Consider the following 21,700-nt stretch of genomic DNA (forward strand, 5'->3'; position numbering starts at 1 on the left):
CTAATATATATATACATACATATATACTAATATATATATATATATATATATATATATATATATATATATATATATATATATATATATATATATATATATATATATATATACTAATATGCGAAAACATTAATGAGATTCTCAGAAATAACTGGAAAAATGCACGTCAGGAATAAAAGGACGCTAATGTGATGCTGGTGTTGAAATAAAACGTGTTCAGTGAGTGCTCCTCCACACCTGTGCTCTGCAGGATCTGCGCGCCCCACAGCCCGGCCAGCAGCGCCGCTCCCCCGCAGCAGAAGCGCAGCAGCGGCCGCCGTCTGGAGCTCCGCATCCCGCTCGTCTGTGCGCGGATCTCCGTCAGACCATCACAGCCGACTTCCCCTGCTGCTGCTGTTTTCTGCCTCCTCAATAAACTTGCCTGTCGCCTTGTTTGTCTTCATCACAGTCAACAGTGCGCGGTTTCAAACTACTGGGAAGCATCGCTGAACTAAACTCACGCGCAGCTCCGACGCGCACAAATGCGCTCACATGCGCTGGGTTTGGGGAGGTCTGTGTAACTGGTGCTCTCTCTCTCTTTCTCAGCGGCAGTTTGAAGGCGGCTCTAGCTCATAATCGTGAACCAATGAGAAAACACAAGTCAAATACTCGTATGAGCACCATAACATCCAATAATGAACATTAGCTTCGTAAATTTATTATTTAAATAAAAAAAAAATAAAAAAATAAATTATATATATATATATATATATATATATATATATATATATATATATATATATATATATATATATATATATATATATATATATATATATATATATATATGGGTTTGGGTAGGTCTGTGTAACTGAAAAATCATACTCAAGTACCATTACTAACGTAACATTCTGTAGTGCATTAGTAATTGTTTAAGGGCATTTGGTGGTTTCAGTCCTCATACAGTAAACGTCCATGTTTTCATCAGTGACATGCAGTCTATAAAGTCTTTATTGGGTGCAATTTTACTTTCGATGTGCGATTTGATTGGACAGGAATCGCAGGACTGATTAATCTATTTTAGCCAAGCCCCAGAGTTAAAAAAAAAAAAACAGGTAGTGACTGGAGTTTGAAGGAAAGTAGAGGAGTAAAATTACAGATACACAGCACTAAAAATGTGCAAAAGGGAAAGTGAAAGTACACATTTTTAAAACAACTTGGTAAATTACAATTCCTGATAATAATTTAAGCATTGTTACTTTACACCACTATTTATATATATATATATATATATATATATATATATATATATATATATATATATATATATATATATATATATATATATATATATATATATAGATAGATAGATAGATAGATAGATAGATAGATAGATAGATAGATAGATAGATAGATAGATAGATAGATAGATAGATAGATATATACATACATACATACAGTGGTAGAAAGAGTTCTGAAAAATCATACTCAAGTACCATTACTTGCCAAATTTACATCCAGTAGAAAAAATATTTTAGAAAATACTGTGAAAAATTCCTTAATCTCTAATCTGTTGGATTTCACTGTTCAATATCAAAGAATAAATATTGCACAGGAGGGTGAATAATTTTGACCTCAACTGTGTGTTTGTGTCTGTTTGTGTGTGTGTGTGTGTTTATATATATATATATATATATGACCATCGGGAGGGTCAACTTTCTTAATAATGTTACTTCGTGTAATGCATGCTTCAGTGAATCAAATGTACTGTATGTATTTATTTAAATGACATCTAATTTATTCATTAAACCATATTTAATTACTTAGTGTTTTGAGGGGTTTTAATGTATTTTAAGCTACAGTATTCTCTGATTAGTTATTAGTAGGGCCAGACGGAATCTGCAGACGTTTTTTGCTATTTCTGCAGAGAATTTTGGTAAAAATCTGTGAATTTATGCACATTTTTTTTGGCAGTATCATAACTAAAACCTTAATATGTGAAATAAAAAACTTTTATTTAATGTTTAAAATGCAAATCCAATTAGATTCACTTCATTTGGTAAACAAAGCAAGTCTCTCATATCTCTACTAAAAGACAGAAAATATTACTGTACAAACTGCATTGTACGTAAATCAGATGAACATTTTCATAATAGTCAATAACATTACTGTAATTAATTTAAAAACTGAATAAATATAGATTTACACACATTTACTCAAGTAAATAAACAGAATTAATGATGGACTAAACATCTGCCGAAAAGCTGCGGAAATCTGCACGCGCAGATTGTGTGGGCCTAGTTATTACAGAGGTTTATGTTGCTCAAACTATGCTTTTAATTTTACTTTTAGGTTATATGTAGAAACAAACACCTATTTTACAAAAAAAAAGTGTCTTGTGAACACTCACGATGTCAAGTGTCCGGTTTCAGACTGTTGAATGAATATTTTCCTGCATAGACTAGCACGATTATTCATTCACAATGGACGTCCTTCTTGGGGGATCTATCATTAATTGGAGGGGAGCGGGGGCATTTTACTGCACTTTATCCAAATTTTAAAGTAAATTCTAGATAAGTGGGCCAAAAAGCATTAAGTTAATCTTACTGCATTTAATAAATATTCTAAATGAAATAAACTGTAAAGTGTAAACTAAAATTGCCATGGCGTATTTAGAACTTCACTTGCACATGTCTATAAATGTTATCAACATTGAAGGAAATAAAATCACACATTTATTCTGAAGTTCACCACCAGGTGGCGAAATTGCCTGTGTCTTGATTTTCAGGCGAATTAAACTCCTCAATACAGCATTGTAAATCTATATCCTAATATTTGGTGGAACATTTATTTTACTATTTGATTAAAAAGTCAGTATCAACTGGCTGAATATGTCTCAAAACTTACTGTTTTTTTGTTTTATTAATGTTAAAATGCTCATCCATGTGATTTATTTACCATTTAGCACCAAGAAGGACCAGACAACAGATCCAACCAACATTAAAACAACCGAGTCATGTTTGGATAGAGGTGTGTGTTTAGTTTCAAACATTAATTTCAGTTTTGGAGTTTTAGAAATGTAGGTTAGTTCCCACGAGGACAGAGCAACCACAAACACAACTTCTGTATTTGCAGATCACTGGTGCCTCAAAGCTGATAAGCACAGACTGAATCATGATGTCAGAAGCTCTGGAAGATCTCAAACAGCACACTCAGGCCAAATAAAGACCAAACCCAGAGTACTGTTGTCAGTCTGAATGTAGCAAAAATAAAATATTTTTTGTTTATATGTACACCTTAGAGGTCAAACAGTTTAAAAGGACAAACTGTGGCCATGTTAAATACGAACAAATAATGATAGCCAATGTTGCTTGCAGATTTGAATGCTATCAAAGGCCTGGCAAGTCTTGGCAGCCATCTTTGAAATGCTTCTCAGATATACAAGTGCAGCTCTTATCTCTTTAAATGGGGAAACATAAAATTCTTCAAAACTGGTTACCAAGCTAACGATTTAATTTCATATTTGCAATCACTAATGAAATTTATCAACAAATGCCTCGTTAAAAAAAGGTAAATTAACAAATTTCATGAAACCAACCTAATTTTTGGTTGTTTCTGGAGCCGCTGCTTCAGTCATCTTAAGACAAACACAAAATGCCTCACCACTTGTCAATCAAACTATCATAAGATATAACTTACCTCTGAATAAAGTCGATGGTCAGATGTAAGTTCCACCTTATTCTTGAAGGAAAGTTTTCTGCTAATACACCAGTGACATCTTTGTTAACAAGTTTGTGCCTTCACGTTTTCACGTTACTGTCGTAAGAAATAACTTACCTGTCATCCTCTGAATAAAGCCACGTCCGATGGTCATCCGAAGAAATTTCCACCTTATTCTTGACGGAAAGTTGTCTCCTAATACGACAGTGACATCTTTGTTTACAAGTTTGCGGGCGCGTTCACATTTCGCGCCGCAGCCATTATGCTGCCTTTGATATAATGACGTCACACGGAAATAATTATTATACCCTGCGTTCGTTTAATACAGGATAAATCATTTGTTCTCAAAGTATATATTCAGGTTTTATGTAGATATTGTTCCCATGTATGTCACTGAGTCAAGTCCGAGATACAGTCAAGTAGACCCCAGGGCGTTTAAAGCTAGGGCAACATAACAATGCTGGACCAATTTAGGTAAAGTTGGTTTTATATTTCAAATATTCACATATTCAGACTTTCTCCTTAATAATATAATTTCCGAAAAAAAATTGTTATTTGCTTATTCTAAATAGGGAAATCATATCAGCAGCCAGTGACAAAATACAAAATTGTTCACAGTCAAATAAATAGTGCTAATGTTGTTTTAAGGTCATACTTAACTGCGATTTCAGACTGAATATTTAAAGTAGTCTGGGGACTGTTAAAATGAACAAATCTGTGAATATAAAACTAGTGGTGAGCAAAGCGAGCAGTGTTGCCAGATATAGCTGACTTTTTCCAGCCCAAAAGCTGTCCAAAAATGCACAGAAAACCACCCAAAATATTAGATTAATATTGTATTTAATTTAAATTTATTTAAAATAACCTAGTTACTTTAACTGTTATAATTTTTAACCATTCATCAACCAACACCAGCAGTCACAAAACCACAACATAACCAGATCACATTGAAACACTGCCCCCCACTCACCCACACACTACTTTTCTACATGTTGTGATTGCACTACCTATTAGAGTCGGCTATGTTTTACTTTGAAAATGGGGTATAAATTCATCCTATTTGATGTTATAAATTCTTTTGAACGTAATTAGGTGGTGGGCGACGCAGTAGGTAGTGCTGTCGCCTCACAGCAAGAAGGTTGCTGGTTCGAGCCTCGGCTGGGTCAGTTGGTGTTTCTATGTGGAGGTTTCAGCTGGAAGGGCATCCGCTGCGTAAAACATGTGCTGGAAAAGTTGGCGGTTCATTCCACTGTGGCGACCCCGGATTAATAAAGGGACTAAACCGAAAAGAAAATGAATGAATGAATAATTAGGTGGTGCTTGTTAATCAGAAAACAAGTGTCATGATAATCCGCTGTGAGTTTAACTGCAGTCGATGCGTGCATGCAAAGGGGAGTCAGATTTTGTCCGGGTGGGCCCACGCAGTTTGCGCTACGCACTGGTCACTAACTGAATAGAGTAGGAGCACACATTTATGTTTTGTTGAATATGTTGCATGTAAAAGTTACGTTTCAAAACCACCCAAATTTTGTCAACCCACCAATGCCATTTTTTACCCACAATCAAATTAAAAACTGCCCAATTCTGTGGGAAACTGCCCAATCTGGCAACACTGAAAGTAAGGCCTGGCAACAACAGTATGAGATTTTACTTAAATACTTTCACAGATTTTTTAAAAACTAAAAATAGAGAGTATAATAAAAATACTAAAAAATTTGTCAAATAAAAAATAGAGTATAATACCAAAAATGGTTTCTCATCCAAATTTCGCCAAACTTTTTCAATAATTGGCAGGAAGATGTCTGCCGACACTGGTGAAAACCTCGGAAGCATGCTATGGTTAACCCTGAGCAAATACCTTAAAAAACTCACATTTTACCCCACGTTACATTTTGCCCCATGCTCCCCTACACCATACAACAATATTTGACACAAAAACATTTCCAACACCATCTCATACAGAAACAAGTTCAGTTTTTATTGCCAGGATCCCTCAGGTTCACATATACAATACTTGATCAATCCCTATTAGTTAAGACAAGAAAAGCTCCAGTGATCACCCTCCCATTCTTCACACAGTAACCGGACAGCACAATCCTGTCCATCCAGTCGTTATTATTTCCAGATATAGACCAGTGTGCATAGTGTGTGGGTTTGTGGTTAGCCATACACCTACGTATTATTATTATTATTTTAAAAGTTTGTTTTCAATGTGACGATACTTATTTATAAAAGTGCCTGCTAACTAGTGAGTCCATTTCGAGAGCTGATAATTGATGGGATTGGTAGATATAATGCTATTTATTGGCAGATTTGGCAATTTAGAACAGTCATTGACATCAGTGTATAGTAAATACTAATAGGGACTAAGCTGAACACTTTCTCACTTTGATTTTTTGCCTCGTTTCTAATCCAGATATCTAAAAATTCTTAAATCAAGAAGCATTTTCTTGACAAGCAACAAATATTGTCTTGTTTTCAGAAATAATAACACAAGATTAAGTGAGTTTTTCCTTAAAACAAGCAAAATAATCTGCCAGTGGGGTAAGAAAAATATACTTGCATTTAATTTTGACATAAGATTATTTCGCTTAGCCCATTGGCAGATTATTTTCCTTGTTTTAAGGAAAAACTCACTTAATTTTGGGATATTATTTCTGAAAACCGGACAGTATTCTTTGCTTGTCTAGAAAATGCTTCTTGATTTAAGAGTTCTGAGATATTTGGACTAGAAACAAACCAAAAATTCGAAGGAAAGCATTTTCTTGCAGTGAATCTGTAAATCTGTCCACGGGCATGACATGGCAAGCAACAGGACTTCAAAAAAAAGAGCATAAACAGAACAAGGAATGATTAAAGTGGAAAATGCACATTCGTTGACGTGGTCTGGACAGTTTTTAAACGAACAGCCTGCGAACGCCACAATTGTTGGTAGTGGAGCGATACAAAATTTGGCACTACAACGTATTTCCAGCTGAATTTATCTGCATGATTTGCATGGCTTTGTTTTCTGGAGTGACAGTGGCTCCGTTTCAGAGGAAACAGGCTGTACTTTAAAAGACCTTACAGACGTTTCAGTGCATATATTTGTATAAAAGAATCACATTTGAAACCAAAGGAGTATTTTTTGTAAACAAAAAGTTGCATCGTTAATACTCAAGCAATACTATATGATGAAAAAATAGCCATAAAAATAAAATGCCATAACAATAGGAGTTAGTTTGACATAAACAAACCAGTCCCTTTAAAATAAAAGAATTTCAAGTCAAATAATACGTCATTCAGTCTAATTGCGATTGTTATTTTTTGGTAATCCAATTCAATAACAATGATTTCTCTCTAAGAGCAAAACAATACATTTATAATACAGCTTTGACAATAAAAAAACATGATGAAAAGGTGGAATGTCACATTATTTTTCTTTTCAAGCAGCCACAGTTTACATTTTCCCCCTTGAGTTTGTTTCCAGTGTATTTTCAGTAGCTCTGCACTACAGAAAACGCTTTAGCGGTTGTCGTTATTCCAGTGAAACAAATGCTTTTCTTACTTAGAGATTTAGTCTCATTTCTAGTCCAAATATCGAACAATTCTTAAATCAAGAAGCGTTTTCTGGACAAGCAAAAAAATATTGATTTGTTTCAGAAATAATACGTTAAAATTAAGTGTGTTTGTCTTTAAAACAAGCAAAATAATCTGCTAGTGGGCTGGGTTAAAATAATCATATTTCCTATCGAAAACAAGATTATTATGGACAAAACTCACTTAAAGGTGCTGTGTGTCAGTTTTTGACTCTTCTAAAGCATAAAAATATGTTTGCAGATATTCAGAAACATGCTCAGTGAACATTCTTGTTTATCTGAAAAACAATGCTGAAGTCAGATATTCTGCTTTGAATGTGTTTTTCGTGCCGGAACGGCTGTCTTTGTTTTGGTTCTTTTAACCCGCCCAATGCCAGTTTAGCCAATTATATTTCAGCACCCCGGGTTGCCTTAGTGGAAAACCACGTATTTCATTCATTCATACGGAAAGGCTCTGAAAGCATGCGTCTGTGACTGAAATACGTCCTCTGGTGGACAGTAGCAGACTCCGAAATGATTCACAGTTGAAATGATATAAATATTACGAATGTAAACATTAGATGAGCAGGTTACATTGTAACCCCGTGTCCTAACAACACGCTTCGTGACGAGATACGCAGTGATGAGCAATTGGGCTGTTTTCACCAGACGAAACACGACAGAAATGTAAATACAGGCATTCAGAAGCACAGAATATGCACTCACTCACAATATGGTAAGGTTTATAATCTATATTTAATACATAGTAACCCTCTTTAACATTATTAAATGTACATGCTAAATCACTGATGTGTGTTCAGTTCTAAAGTTGGGTTGGCGGAGCTGGAGTTGGATGGATTGGTGGGCCCCTGATAGTAACTATAGGGGCCCCAAAACAGTGTGGGCCCTTAAAAACGTCCTAACTTTCACCCCCCTAGCAGCGCCCCTGTTTCTAATAAATAACTGCCTCATGTGGAATTGAATCTGTGTCTCATTTCGGAGTCTGCTACTGTCCACCAGAGGTCGCATTTCGGTCATGCTTTCAGAGCTTTTCTGAATGAAATACGAGGTTTTCCACCAAGGCAACCAGGGGTGCTGAAATATAAATGGCTACAGTGGAACGGCGGGTTAAAAGAACTAAGACAAAGACAGCGGTCATTCATTTTCAAAGCAGAATATCTGACTTCAGCATTGTTTTTCAGATAAACAAGAATGTTCACTGAGCATGTTTCTGAATATCTGCAAACATAGTATGGTATTTTTAGAAGAGTCAATAACCTACATACAGCACCTTTAATTTAGACTTACTATTTCTTAAACCAAAATGATATTTTTTACTTGTCTATATAAAAATGCTTCATGATTTAGGAATTTCTAGATATTTGGACTCGAAACAAGACAAAAAAGTAAGAAAAGCACTATTTTGCAGTGTATATAACCTGCTGTCATGTCATGCCTTAATTTTCCTACAATAAAAAAAACATTCATCGGATCAAAAATTTGCATCTCTTCCCTTCCGCTTCAAATATACATATCTAGCAATCACATCCACATTTGCAAGATTAATAAGTTATTACATTTGTTTTTTTTTAATATAAATACATACACAGATACAGAAGGTGGCTTCGAAATTGGTCGTGGTGCTTTCACAGCCTCCTACCATCTAAAAGACTATGTCGCACACACAGATGAACAGGAAACAGTTCTTTTACGTTGCCGTTTTTGCGAAGTAAAAGCCCACGAAATGCATAAAAAGCTGCATCGGTGAACTTCCTGACTGTCCCGCATTCATCAACACTCAAATTCTCCACTGACGGTCACAACGAAACTCCAGCTTTACACACACACACACACACATACACACCAGAGGGAAGTCACACTTATTTTGGCTCTACATTTCTGTCACAGAGAAGAGTAAAGATATAGATTTATAAGTCTCACCATCGGAGTACATCAGAATCTGCTGGTTCCAGGTTATCACAGTGACTCTAAAATAAAAAATAAACGCTGAAGGACGTGGCTGACGTACAGTAATGATGAATATTTAACAACGCTTTGCTTCGTTTTTCCTTTCAAGTTGAGTCCGGCGTGTTTTGAGAGTCCAGCTATTCTTACATGATCATCAGTGCACCTTCAGGTAAAGAGGTAAAGAGTGGTATCTGGGTGCGATCCGGGAAATAAAAGCAGTTTTATAAACATAACATAAATGCAAAGCATGATTTCTGCATCAAAGCATGAACAAAGCAGAACTGATCTGGCTTCTCTCTTAAGTCTTTGTGAACGCATGTTAAAAATATCATAGTATATGATAATATAGTAATTATGAACCATACTATAGTGAAGTACTTCAATTAGTTGCAGTTTTATAGTTCTATATTTATAGTTCTAACACAACAACCATAGCAATATAAACAAATGACCCAATACTGTGATTTTATCCAACTATAGGGTATATTACACTTCAATACACCCCATAATACTGAGGTATATTACAATATTTATCACAGCTTACTATAGTAACACTACAGTATATGCTGTAGCACTCATTAACATAGAGTTGTAAACACTATAACATTTACAGTATAATGCACTTTACTATAGTATGATTCAAAAACACTATAGTATCTAATATAAATTGCTATTCATATGGGAACACAAAGTCTGCGTGAACCAGAAGCTGACTGAGACTTTTATTTCAGTATCTTGATGTACAATCTTGATGTACTTCACACTGAATCTGAATATTGAATGGGGCGGGGCTTTATTTCGGTATGTTGATGTACCTCAAACCGAATATTGAGTAGGGGCGGGGCTTTATTGCAGTATGTTGATGTACCTCAAACCGAAAACTGAATATTGAATAGGGGCGGGGCTTTATTTCAGTATGTTGATGTACCTCAAACCGAAAACTAAATATTGAGTAGGGGCGTGGCTTTATTTTAGCATCTTGATGTACTTCGAACTGAATCTGAATATTGAGTAGGGGAGGGCTTTATTTTAGTATGTTGATGTACCTTAAACCGAAAACTGAATATTGAGTAGGGGTGTGGCTTTACTTTAGTATGTTGATGTACCTTAAACCGAAAACTGAATATTGAGTAGGGGCGGGGCTTTATTTCAGTATGTTGATGTACCTCAAACCGAAAATTGAATATTGAGTAGGGGCGTGGCTTTATTTTAGTATGCTGATGTACTTCGAACTGAATCTGAATATTGAGTAGGGGCGGGGCTTTTTTCAGTATGTTGTTGTACTTCAAAACTGAAACTGATATTGAGTATGAGTGGGGCTGTTGTTCAGTATATTGATGTACCTCAAACTGAAACTGAATATTGAGTATGGGCGGGGCTTTTTTCAGTATGTTGATGTACCCCAAACCGAAAACTGAATATTGAGTAGGGGCGTGGCTTTATTTTAGTATGTTGATGTACTGTACTTCAAACTGAAACTGAATATTGAGTGTGGGCGGGGCTTTATGTAGTATGTTTATGTACTTCAAACTCAAGCTGAATATTGAGTGGTGGGGCTTTATTTCAGTATGTTGATGTATTTCAAACTGAATATTGAGTAGGGGCCGGGGCTTTGTTTCAGTATGCTGATGTACTTCAAACTAAAATGGAATAATAAGTAGAGGGTGGAGCTTTCTTTCAGAATGTTGATGTATTTCAAACTAAAACTGAATATAGAGTAGGGGGCAGGGCTTTATTTCAGTATACTGATGTACTTCAAATTGAATCTGAATTTTTAGAAGGGGGCGGGGCTTTATTTCAGTATGTTGATGTACTTTAAACTGAATCTGAATATTGACTAGGGGGCGGTGCTTTATTTCAGTATCTTGATGTACTTCAAACTGAATCTGAATATTGACTAGGGGGCGGTGCTTTTTTTCAGTATGCTGATGTACTTCAAACTGAATCTTAATATTGACTAGGGGGCGGTACTTTATTTCAGTATTTTGATGTACTTCAAAGCAAAACTGAATATTGAGTAGGGGGCGGGCCGTTCATAGCAAACTAAACACTAAGAGGGGCATGGTTACGAATATTTGTTTCTACAGATTAATTATTCACCTTAAGAATAAAAATGTGAGCCAGTAAAATAAAAAAGGTCCATTTTGATTTCATGCAGACTTTAAATCAAATCGGCTGCAATCCTTATACATATAAATGTGCTGTTTTCAGAAATTAGCATGGTTTCAGAGTAAAAGGAACCAAATATGTGGTTTCAAACACCTAAATTAATAAAATTAAGAAATAAATGTTCACATTTCAGACACTTTATCTCATTAAAAACATCCAAATGCACAGCTTTTCAACTTTATTTTCTCTTATATGGGTCATACAATATCCTTGAGTCCAGTCAATTGTCTACATTTTAGATTCAAGTGGCTTTATCAATCTTTATCAATAATCAAATTGATTATTAGTGCATAAAAATAAAAAAATGTCCATGAACAGTGCAGATATACTGGCTGGTCCCTTGTGAAAAAGAAGTACGCTTTAAAATGCATTTTATTTTTAATACAAATGCTTATTTGAGAAATAATGTTCTTTAATTAGAATAAGTGCAAAGTGAATGTAATGTTTTTGGGCATTTGATTGCATTTCATTTGCTCAGATTCAGAAGATTTTGATTTTCATATTGTCTTGATTAAATTGTTATGTTGTCTATGAAAAAAAATACTGACAAGCATTTATGATCAACTTAAATGTATTTTAATGTAATTTCTTTCTAATACATTCGAAGTTGCAAAATAGTACATTAAACATTTTTTAATTTAACAAATAAATACAATAAATAAATTAAAATATAATATTATAATATTAAAGTACCTTATAAATAAATATTGTAATAATCTGATTAAGTATTTTGGCAAAATTAGCAAAAGGTTGATTATAAAAATATTGAAAAGTGATTTTCAAAAGTTAAAAGTCTAGGACTTTTATTTTGAAATTACCAATAAGTGCACTTTTTTATAACAATAAGTGTACTTGAGCATTTAAAACCATGATGGAAATGTCTCTCATTTAAATACACCCGAGTGGCCTCTTGAGTCATATTATATTATCTGAAATTAATAATCTACTTTTACGTTTTAAAGAACACAAGTGCAAAGTAACTACAATTAAGCACACTTATTTTTCACAAGGGTATTCACAAACCAAACCTGCACATATTTGATGCTCATTGTTAGTACGCATTGCTATTGGTGGTGTTAGGTTACTATATACACGCTCGAGAGTTAAGCGAGAAGCCAGTCTTTCAGCTTAGAAATCGCTAAAATAGGTTTTACCTACAGTATTTCAGACATTGCGATGGATTACGCTCACAGACGTCGATCTGAATAATGTTCTAGTAAGAAACTGTGTACATATATACCATCAAGCCCAAATTTATTCCCCAGGCAAATTCTGTAAATAAAAAAAATGTAAATATAAGCTAAGCTCCCACAATAATGCTTTTTATACATCGTCTTGTTATCTTCAGAGAGAAGCCTGTGTCATTTCTAGACAAAATATAAATTACTGATTGAATAAAAGTAACTTTAAGTCAGATTAGCCAGGAGTATGAATAATTTCTGGCTTGACTGTATATATAAATATATAGTTTGAAACTCCTGAAGCTGTTTTTATCTTCTCAATGGTGAACATGGTGAATGTATTGCTAGGACACGACTGTTTTTGTAATAATAACAGGATGAAAAACACTAAAATACAAATCGGGACTTCCAAAAAATATCACTAACCGTAATCTAAAAGTCAGGTCTGAGGGTTGCAAGTAATGCCTTTTGGACAATCAGATGTTTTAAGAGCAAAATCGTCCAATGCTAAAGGTTGCACCGAAGGCTATATCGTTGTTAGCAAGTGGTCACAGTGAAGGGACTACGCAGAGACCTAGCCCTGAAAACCTTCTAGGGTGCGACAGAGATGTTAGGATGTAGGCGTAATTTTAAACCAATGTACTTGTAGGCCGGCCGGTTTCTTTTCGTAAGGCTTTTGTCGATGTTCTCGAAGCTTTTAAGGATCTCATTAGCCAGATTTGCTAACATTTGCATTGCATCTGCTGATCTTGCGCTAGTCAATGCTAGCAGGGTTTGTTGACGTTGCAGAGCAGTTCGGTGACTTTAATGAGCCGTGCGACGGTGCTCTGGGATTCCTCCTGCAGACGCTGGTTGTTCTGCCGGAGATTTTGCACCTCTGCTTGCAGCATTGCTTTGTCCTCTTTCTCCTGTGGGGAAGCATGCAGACACAATGACTTTCAGGATTGAGCAGGTTCTGTTGATGTGTATTGGTAAGGATATACATCCATACAAACGTGATGGCTTTTTACAGTGAATATGAGACACGGATGAAGACAATGGCTGCAGATGGGAAAACATGGCTTGCTTGACAAAAAAAAAAAGAGTATATTTATACAACAGTTCTGTCTGGTTCTTGAATCTGATTGGCTGAAAGCCGTGCAATATTACCGTAATAACAGCACTTGTACAGCCTCCTCACACTTCTGTATTACTCCGCCCACATAGAGTGACAGCAGATCATTAAACTCACTACAGTTTGATAAATACTGCAGCTGTTGGACAACATCATGTACTTCTGAGGCTTTTTCAGGTGAGAATGTAGTTGTTTAGATTGCAACTACGCAGTTTATTTATAAGAATAGTGCCTATTTTAAATATTCATAATTGCGGCGCGTTGGCGTCCATCAGCCCATCACTGAACAGAGCAAAGATGGTTGACGTTCCACCACAAGATGGCAACAGAGACTGCATAATACATCCTCAGGGGAGGGAAAAACTCAGCAAAAAATTTCTAACTACAGCTGATCAAATCATTATAAAACAGGTACGTAACATTCTAGGTCGATCTCTCTCTTTTGTATGTTGTAGTGCTGTATTTATACCATAGTAATCTGCTAGTGTATGCTTTGCTCTGGCTTTTTCAGGGGTTATTTATTGTGGAATCCGATTGCAACAGAGAAATACTGGGAAATCTCTGTAGACTGATGGCATTTCATGCCGTTCAGCCTTAAAATCTTAAAATGTCAGCAAAATCAGCTGTTTTGTCATCACTTTAGACATTACGCTAGAGAATCATTCAAATACAGCTCTAAAGTGACGTTGGTTGATGAGCAGCGGTTTCTGATGTTCTGACGTCAGCTGCAGATGTGAATGAATGGTGAAAGAAAGTAGTTCTCCGTACAAAAGGATTTTTGAGACTCTCCGTGTTTGATTTTCTTTTTTATATATGCGATTATGCCTGTATATCTGTCACTAGTCAAACACTAAGTCACTACTTGTGTGATATTGCTCATATATATATTATTATTATTATTAATTAATTAATAAAGACTACTGAGCAATTCCATGCAAATGTCAACCTTGCCATTAAAAAAAGCTTTCACCAAAACAGTGAAACCCTTTCTAAGTTTTTTTTTTGTGTAGGCTTGTGTTTTATAGTACTGTAACAATACTCAAAAATGTCTCTGTCAATATTTTCAAACAGTTATATTTGATGCGCCAGAATCACACAAGTGCCAATTTCACATCTGTCAGAAGCATAAATAAACTTTGTCCTCATAAATGCAAAATCAAATAAAATCAATCATGTTTGTTCTATAGAGAGCCGACTCTTATCCATTTCATCAGCATTATTTCTTTTGGGTTGTGCAGTTTAATTCACAGAATTTCTACAAAGTATGTATACTGTAAATCTCGCAGACCTTTTCTGGTCACATCCATAACGCATGTTTATTTTCCTCATTTAAAATCTAAAACGTGTACAGATTGAGATTTTTCTGGTCCCTTTACTATGTGGTCAGTTGTTTTGGAAAATATAAACAACGTTTCAATATTATGTTAACATATATTTCCTATGGGAATTTATGTTTTCAGTTGTTACTGCAAATGTCACACACAGATTTAATTTATATTTTATGCTTAGCAAGGCACTGTTTATTTGAACGAACATGCTGCAAACATTTTTATTAATTTGTGCAAAATGGTGGCTCAGTGGTTAGCACTGTGGCCTCACACCAAGAAGGTCTCTGGTTCGAGTCCTGGCGGGGCCAGTTGGCATTTCTGTGTGGAGTTTGCATGTTCTCCCTGTGTTGGCATGGGTTTACTTTGGGTGCTCCGGTTTCCCCCAGTCCAAACACATGCACTATAGGGGAATTGAATAAACTAAATTGGCCGTAGTGTATGAGTGTGTGTGAATGTGAGAGTGTATGGATGTTTCCCAGTACTGAGTTGCGGCTGGAAGGGCATCCGCTGTGTAAAACATATGCTGGAATAGTTAGGGGTTCATTCCACTGTGGTGACCCCTGATAATCAGGGGTCTAATCCGAAGAAGAATGAATGAGTTGAAGATAAAATTATATTATTTCCTATTAAATTTTTCTTCTGGAGAAACTTATTTATTTTAGTTTGCCTGGAATTGTTTTGTTGTTGCACATTTTAAAACATTTTCCCCTTCAGGTTATTATTATTGTTTAATTTTTGATTGGCTACAGAACAAACCAATGTTGTCCAATGACTTGCCTAGTTAACCTAATTAACTAATTAAACTGAATTATATCTTGCAAGATAACTCATAAATATAATGTACCGTAATCATGGCAAAGACAACAGAAATTAGTTATTAAGTCTGTGTTTAAAAAAGTGTTTAAATAATTGTATCTCCATTAAACAGCACTTTATATATATATATATATATATATATATATATATATATATATATATATATATATATATATATATATATATATATATATAAAGAGTTCAAATTTCATAGGAGGGCTAATAATAATCTTGTCTTCATCAGTATATCATTGACTGAACAAGTAAAACCGTGTCTTCTCTTTGTTTTGTTAGTAAATCAGGACCTGCATGCAGATTAGTTCACGATGATTGCAACAAAAACAACAGAAGAAGCTCCATCAGACATGCATTAATGAGAAGCCGCAACAGTGAAATGAAACATTCGTTAAGCACTGCACATACATACATTTAAAAAACAAACATCTCATAAATATCCTGAATGATATTCACACATAAATGCTGAAAAAGCAATGATGTTCCTAAACAGGGCAGTAATGCATATGTGCATCTATAATAGTCTTTTATATGACTGTGGTTATTCATTCATAGTCAACAAAGTCTTTATTACACTATATGATTTTCCTAGATGCGTTTGCTGGATAACTGTGGGACCGGACGCAGTCATGCTCACCCTCTCTTTCCCTTACTGACCTTATATTCAGGTATTGGATGCAATAAATAAGAACTAAAACCTTGGATAATACATGATATTCATCCTAATGGGATTTAAGGCTTTAATATAGTTACATAATGTATTATTATTACTTGTTTATGCATTTCAGATGTGTGTTGGTGTTAAATGTTTGCAGTAATTCCTTCAAGGGCGTAGGTTTGCATTTGACGATATATATATATATATATATATATATATATATATATATATATATATATATATATATATATATATATATATATTGCTATTAACTGTTTAACTGCTATAAAATATATTATTAATTAATCAATCCTATCTTCATTAAATTTATTAAGTTAAATGAAATAGTCAGGCCCATAGCCAAGGGGGGTTCGGGTGGTTTGAAAGACCAAAAGTTGGATTATTATTACTGTTGTTGTTATTATTATTATTGTTATTATTATTATTATTATTAAGATTATTATTATTGTTATTGTTATTATTATTATTATTGTTATTATTATTATTATTATTATTAATAATAATATTATTATTGTTATTATTATAATTATAATTATTATTATTATTATTATTGTTGTTATTATTATTATTATTTATATTATTATTGTTATTGTTATTATTATTATTATTATTAATATTATTATTATTATTATTATTAATATTATTGTTATTATTATTATTATTATTATTATTATTATTATTATTATTATTATTATTAGTGTTGTTGTTGTTAATATTATTAATATTATTATTATTTTTATTGTTGTTATTATTATTATTATTCATATTATTATTATTATAATTATTATTGTTGTTGTTATTATTATTATTATTAATATTATTATTATTATTGTTGTTGTTATTAATATTATTATTATTATTATTATTATTATTGTTGTTGTTGTTGTTGTTAATATTATTAATATTATTATTATTTTTATTGTTATTATTATTATTATTAATATTATTATTATAATTATTATTGTTGTTATTATTATTATTATTATTATTATTATTATTATTATTGTTGTTATTAATATTATTATTATTATTATTAATATTATTATTATTATTATTATTATTATTATTATTATTGTTATTATTATTATTATTATTATTATTATTATTATTATTATTATTATTATTATTATTATTATTATTATTATTATGTTTGAATTTTTCTTTTTCCAAATTCAGACTGAGGAAAGCTGAATGTCCTGGCCAGTTTGTTATTTGTCTGTAAGCTCCAGTTTTTGATTTAAAACAAGTTTTAACAGATTTCTAAATATAAATGTACCGATAGATGAATTTATACTTTAATTATACGTATCTTTTTCACATTTCTTTATTATAAATGTTCATTATTTATAAAACCGTAATATAAAGCTTACAGCTTAAATGCACATGGGCCTGATAGTGTAATGTTAAAAGAATGTCTATTAATTGATAAAGAGAGAGTTTAAGAAAGACTTCTGTTGATTTTAGCCATAATGCAAATGAAACATGTCTCATATATCAGTATTGGTAAAGGATGGAGCACAGGCTGGAGTTTTTCTGACAAACTGTTTCAAATTGCACATGCTACTCTGAGAGATGAGGAGAACTGGCAGGGGTCATATACTTTTACATGTAGCTGTTTGTTCTGCAGTTAGTTTTCAGGGTATATTATGCACAGAATAAATCAGTCCGCTATAATGATAGACTGTGCGCTAAAGTGGGAAAAACACAAGCATTAACGGTATTAACGGTAGCGAACTGTAGTTTATGTGACTTTTCGTTAAAAAGCTCCTTATGTCCACCTTTTTTGCTGCCGAAATTCACGCTTGCATGTGTCACACACCTTCACACACCTTATTCTTGCACGGGAAATTCACCAGCACATGTTTGGCACTCGCTGTTTGTATCTTAAGCAGCTACAGCCTCTCACGTAACAGCAGGGAAAGGCACAGCCAATCACAATGATCATATGTGATTTTTTGGGGGGTTGGGGGGGATGCCACCCGAGGAGAGAACATGATTTAACCCTTTCTGCATGTGTATTTTAATATTGACAGCACGTTTTTTTTAGTGAATCAAATTATCGGTGGGGACATTTTAATAGTTGACCCATATTGGTGGGGACGCGTCCCCTCCGTCCACCCTAAATCTACTCCCCTGAATTCCTTAATGCGTTGTTTGCAAACATGTATGGTGATGATCAAGCGTATGTTGAAATGTTAGTTCTGTGTCATTCATACTGGACACTAGATGGCACTCATATTATATTTTCCACATATACTTTACTGAAGAAGTCAGCTAATAATCTATCTCTGCATGAGGATAGAGATGACAGAAAGGGATAAATGGACCAAACATAAGGAAAATAAACTAATGCGTGTGTCAATATCTGGATTATTTGTGTTCTTCAGGGTTTTCTATAAGCATTAAAGTATATTTATAGAGCAATGCTAATTGACCTAGCGTTTACCACTTAAAATAGCACGAATTCTTCACCATTCTATGATGTTAAACAATGTCTGGTCACAAAACAATAGTAATTTTAAACACTGGACTGGTGTTATGAGGGGAATTTAGGATTAAAGTATATGGATAATTGTTTAAAACCTTGGATAATACATTATATTCATCCTATAGGCTTTAAGGCTATAATATAGTTAGATAATGTATTATGTAATGTATTGTGTTCATGTATTTCAGTTCTGGCATTGTTTGCAATCAGGTATGGTGATGATAATATGACAGATTTAAATGATTATTCCTCTACTCATTACTGCTGCCTAAAGACTGACTTTTCCCTAATATTATGATGCTCAGAATTTTTAATAATAACCATTTGATATAATTTCAAGCTGATTGAATACAACCCACCAATCACCAATCATAAACAATCAGTTGCTATACTGTGGCTGATACTGACGTTATAGTTCATTCTGACCATTGCTCATATAAGACAGTAGCTTTTATATCTATATTTTTTTTATTTATTTGTTGAGCCTCACATCATATATTTACATTCAAGCTTCATATTTTATGATACATTTTCTTCAAAAAGCCATTAACCCAAAAATATGATCATTTTTTTGTAAAATAGCCTTTAATTGTGTATAATATATAATGATTTTAATTAAAATGCATTGTTAGTTCATGTTAGCTCAGCTTTATTAGTAAACAATTAGTAATAGACACAACAATTGTTACATTTTAGTAAGTGCTAAAATGAACACTTTATAAAAACTGAACATATGAGAGATATTAACAGGCGCAAGTTGCATGAGTTACATCTTATTCAGAAATTATACACAAACGTGGCCTTTACTGATGTGTGTATTTGAAATAAAGATTTGCCATTAGAGATGTTTAAACAAGATCTAAACCGAGAACCTGCATCCCCCTGCATCTGAATATCTCTGCGTTTGTTAGTTATGGAAGTGAGAAGGTGTTGTTGTTTGGTTGCTGATTGACTGAAAATCTCATGCTCTACTTGTCTACTCTGCCTTTGGTGGGTTAGTGTTGACAGCACATTCATCACGTGTTATAAAGCTGTCATGACAGTCTTACAAACGCCCCTTCTTAATAAGTAAAGTGTTACCAATGAGTGTTAGTGAAAATATTTGACAAAGTTTTGCAATTAGACATGTTCAAACAAGATCTACAACCCTAAATCAGAAAAAGTTGGGACAGTGTGGAAAACACAAAAGGAGTGATTTCTAATGACCAATTTTGGTTCTTGCAACACATTTCAAAAACAGTTGTAACAGTAAAGCATTTACCACATTGTAATATTGCCCGTCCTTTTCACAACACTTAAAAGACGTTTAAGGACTGAAGACACTAAAGAATGAAGTGTTTCAGGTGTAATTTTGTCCCATTCTTCTTGCAAACAAGTCTTAAGGTGGGCAACAGTCCGGGGTCTTCGTTGTTGTATTTTGCGCTTCAAAATGCACCACACATTCTCTATTGTAGACAGGTCGGGACTGCAGAGAGGCCAGTCAAGTATCCTCTTTCTCCGCAGCCAGCACTTTGTGTGCAGAATGTGGCTTTGCATTGTCTTGTTGAAATATGCATGGGTGTCCCTGGAAAAGAAGGCAGCATATTGTGCTGCAAAATCTCTCTGTACTTTTCAGCATTAATAGTGCATCACAGAAGTGCAAGTTACCTTTGTCAAGGGCACTGACACAACCCCACACCAAGAAAGACCCTGGCTTTTGGACTTGTTGCTGGTAACAGTCTGGACGATGCTTTTCTTTTTCGTTCCAGAGAACACGACGTCCATTTTCCCCATAAAATGCCTGAAATACTAATTCATCTGACCACAGAACATGTTTCCACTGTGTGATGGACCATCCCAAATGCATCCGAGCCTAGAGAAGTCGACGGCGCTTCTGGACACTGTTAACATAGGGCTTCCTTTTGGCACAGTACAGTTTTAACTGGCATTTGTGGATGTAACTATGCATTGTGATATTTGACAAAGGTTTGCAGCAGTAGTCCTGAGCTCATGTGGTGATATCGCCTGTAGATGAATGAGGATTCTTGATGCAGAGCCACCTGAGGGATCGGAGATCACTGTTGTTCAGCATAGGCTTGCGCTCTTGTCCTTTACGCACTGAAATTCCTCCAGATTCCTTGAATCTTTTACTGATGTCCTGCACTGTTGAAGCTGAAATATCCAAATGACTTCCTCTCTTTCTTTGAGGATCATTGTTTTTAAACATTTCAATCATTTTCTCAAGTTTTTTTTGTCAAACTGGTGATCCTCGGCCCATCTTTACTCCTAAAGGACTAGACCTTTCTTGAATGCTGCTTTCAAATCATAACTACAATCACCTGTTGACATCACCTGCTTCAAACCACATCCTCATTTAACCAACTGACCTGATTACTAGCCCTAAACTGCTCCTGTCACAACTTTTTTTTTTGATTGTGTTGCAGGTCTGAACGAGAGTAAAGGATGTATATTTACAAATGAAATGAAGTTGAACAGAAAAACATGAAATATTTTGTGTTTATATTGTCTGCAATGAAATACAAGCCAAAGTAAATTTGTAAATCACTCCTTTCTTTCTTTATTTGCGTTCTCCATACTGTCCCAACTTTTTCTGATTTGGGGTTGTAAACGGGAAACCTGCATCACCCTGCATCTGAATTCCTGTAGGTTTGTTTGTTACTGAAGTGAGAAGGTGTTGTTGTAGTTTATT

The 21,700-nt window shown here is 34.2% G+C and overlaps 1 protein-coding gene across 1 annotated transcript in view; it reads right to left on the bottom strand.

Moving 5' to 3' along the window:
- LOC130232510 (sodium/potassium/calcium exchanger 3) overlaps positions 1 to 526 on the bottom strand; it is a 50,077-nt gene extending 49,551 nt beyond the window's left edge. The window contains exon 1 of the mRNA XM_056462460.1: positions 235 to 526. Coding sequence (XP_056318435.1) covers positions 235 to 331 — 97 coding nt within the window. The 5' untranslated portion in view covers positions 332 to 526. The remainder of the gene's footprint in view (positions 1 to 234) is intronic.
- Between the last annotated feature and the right edge of the window lie 21,174 nt (positions 527 to 21,700).

This window comes from Danio aesculapii, chromosome 7 (assembly GCF_903798145.1).
Source record: "Danio aesculapii chromosome 7, fDanAes4.1, whole genome shotgun sequence".
NCBI lineage: Eukaryota > Metazoa > Chordata > Actinopteri > Cypriniformes > Danionidae > Danio > Danio aesculapii.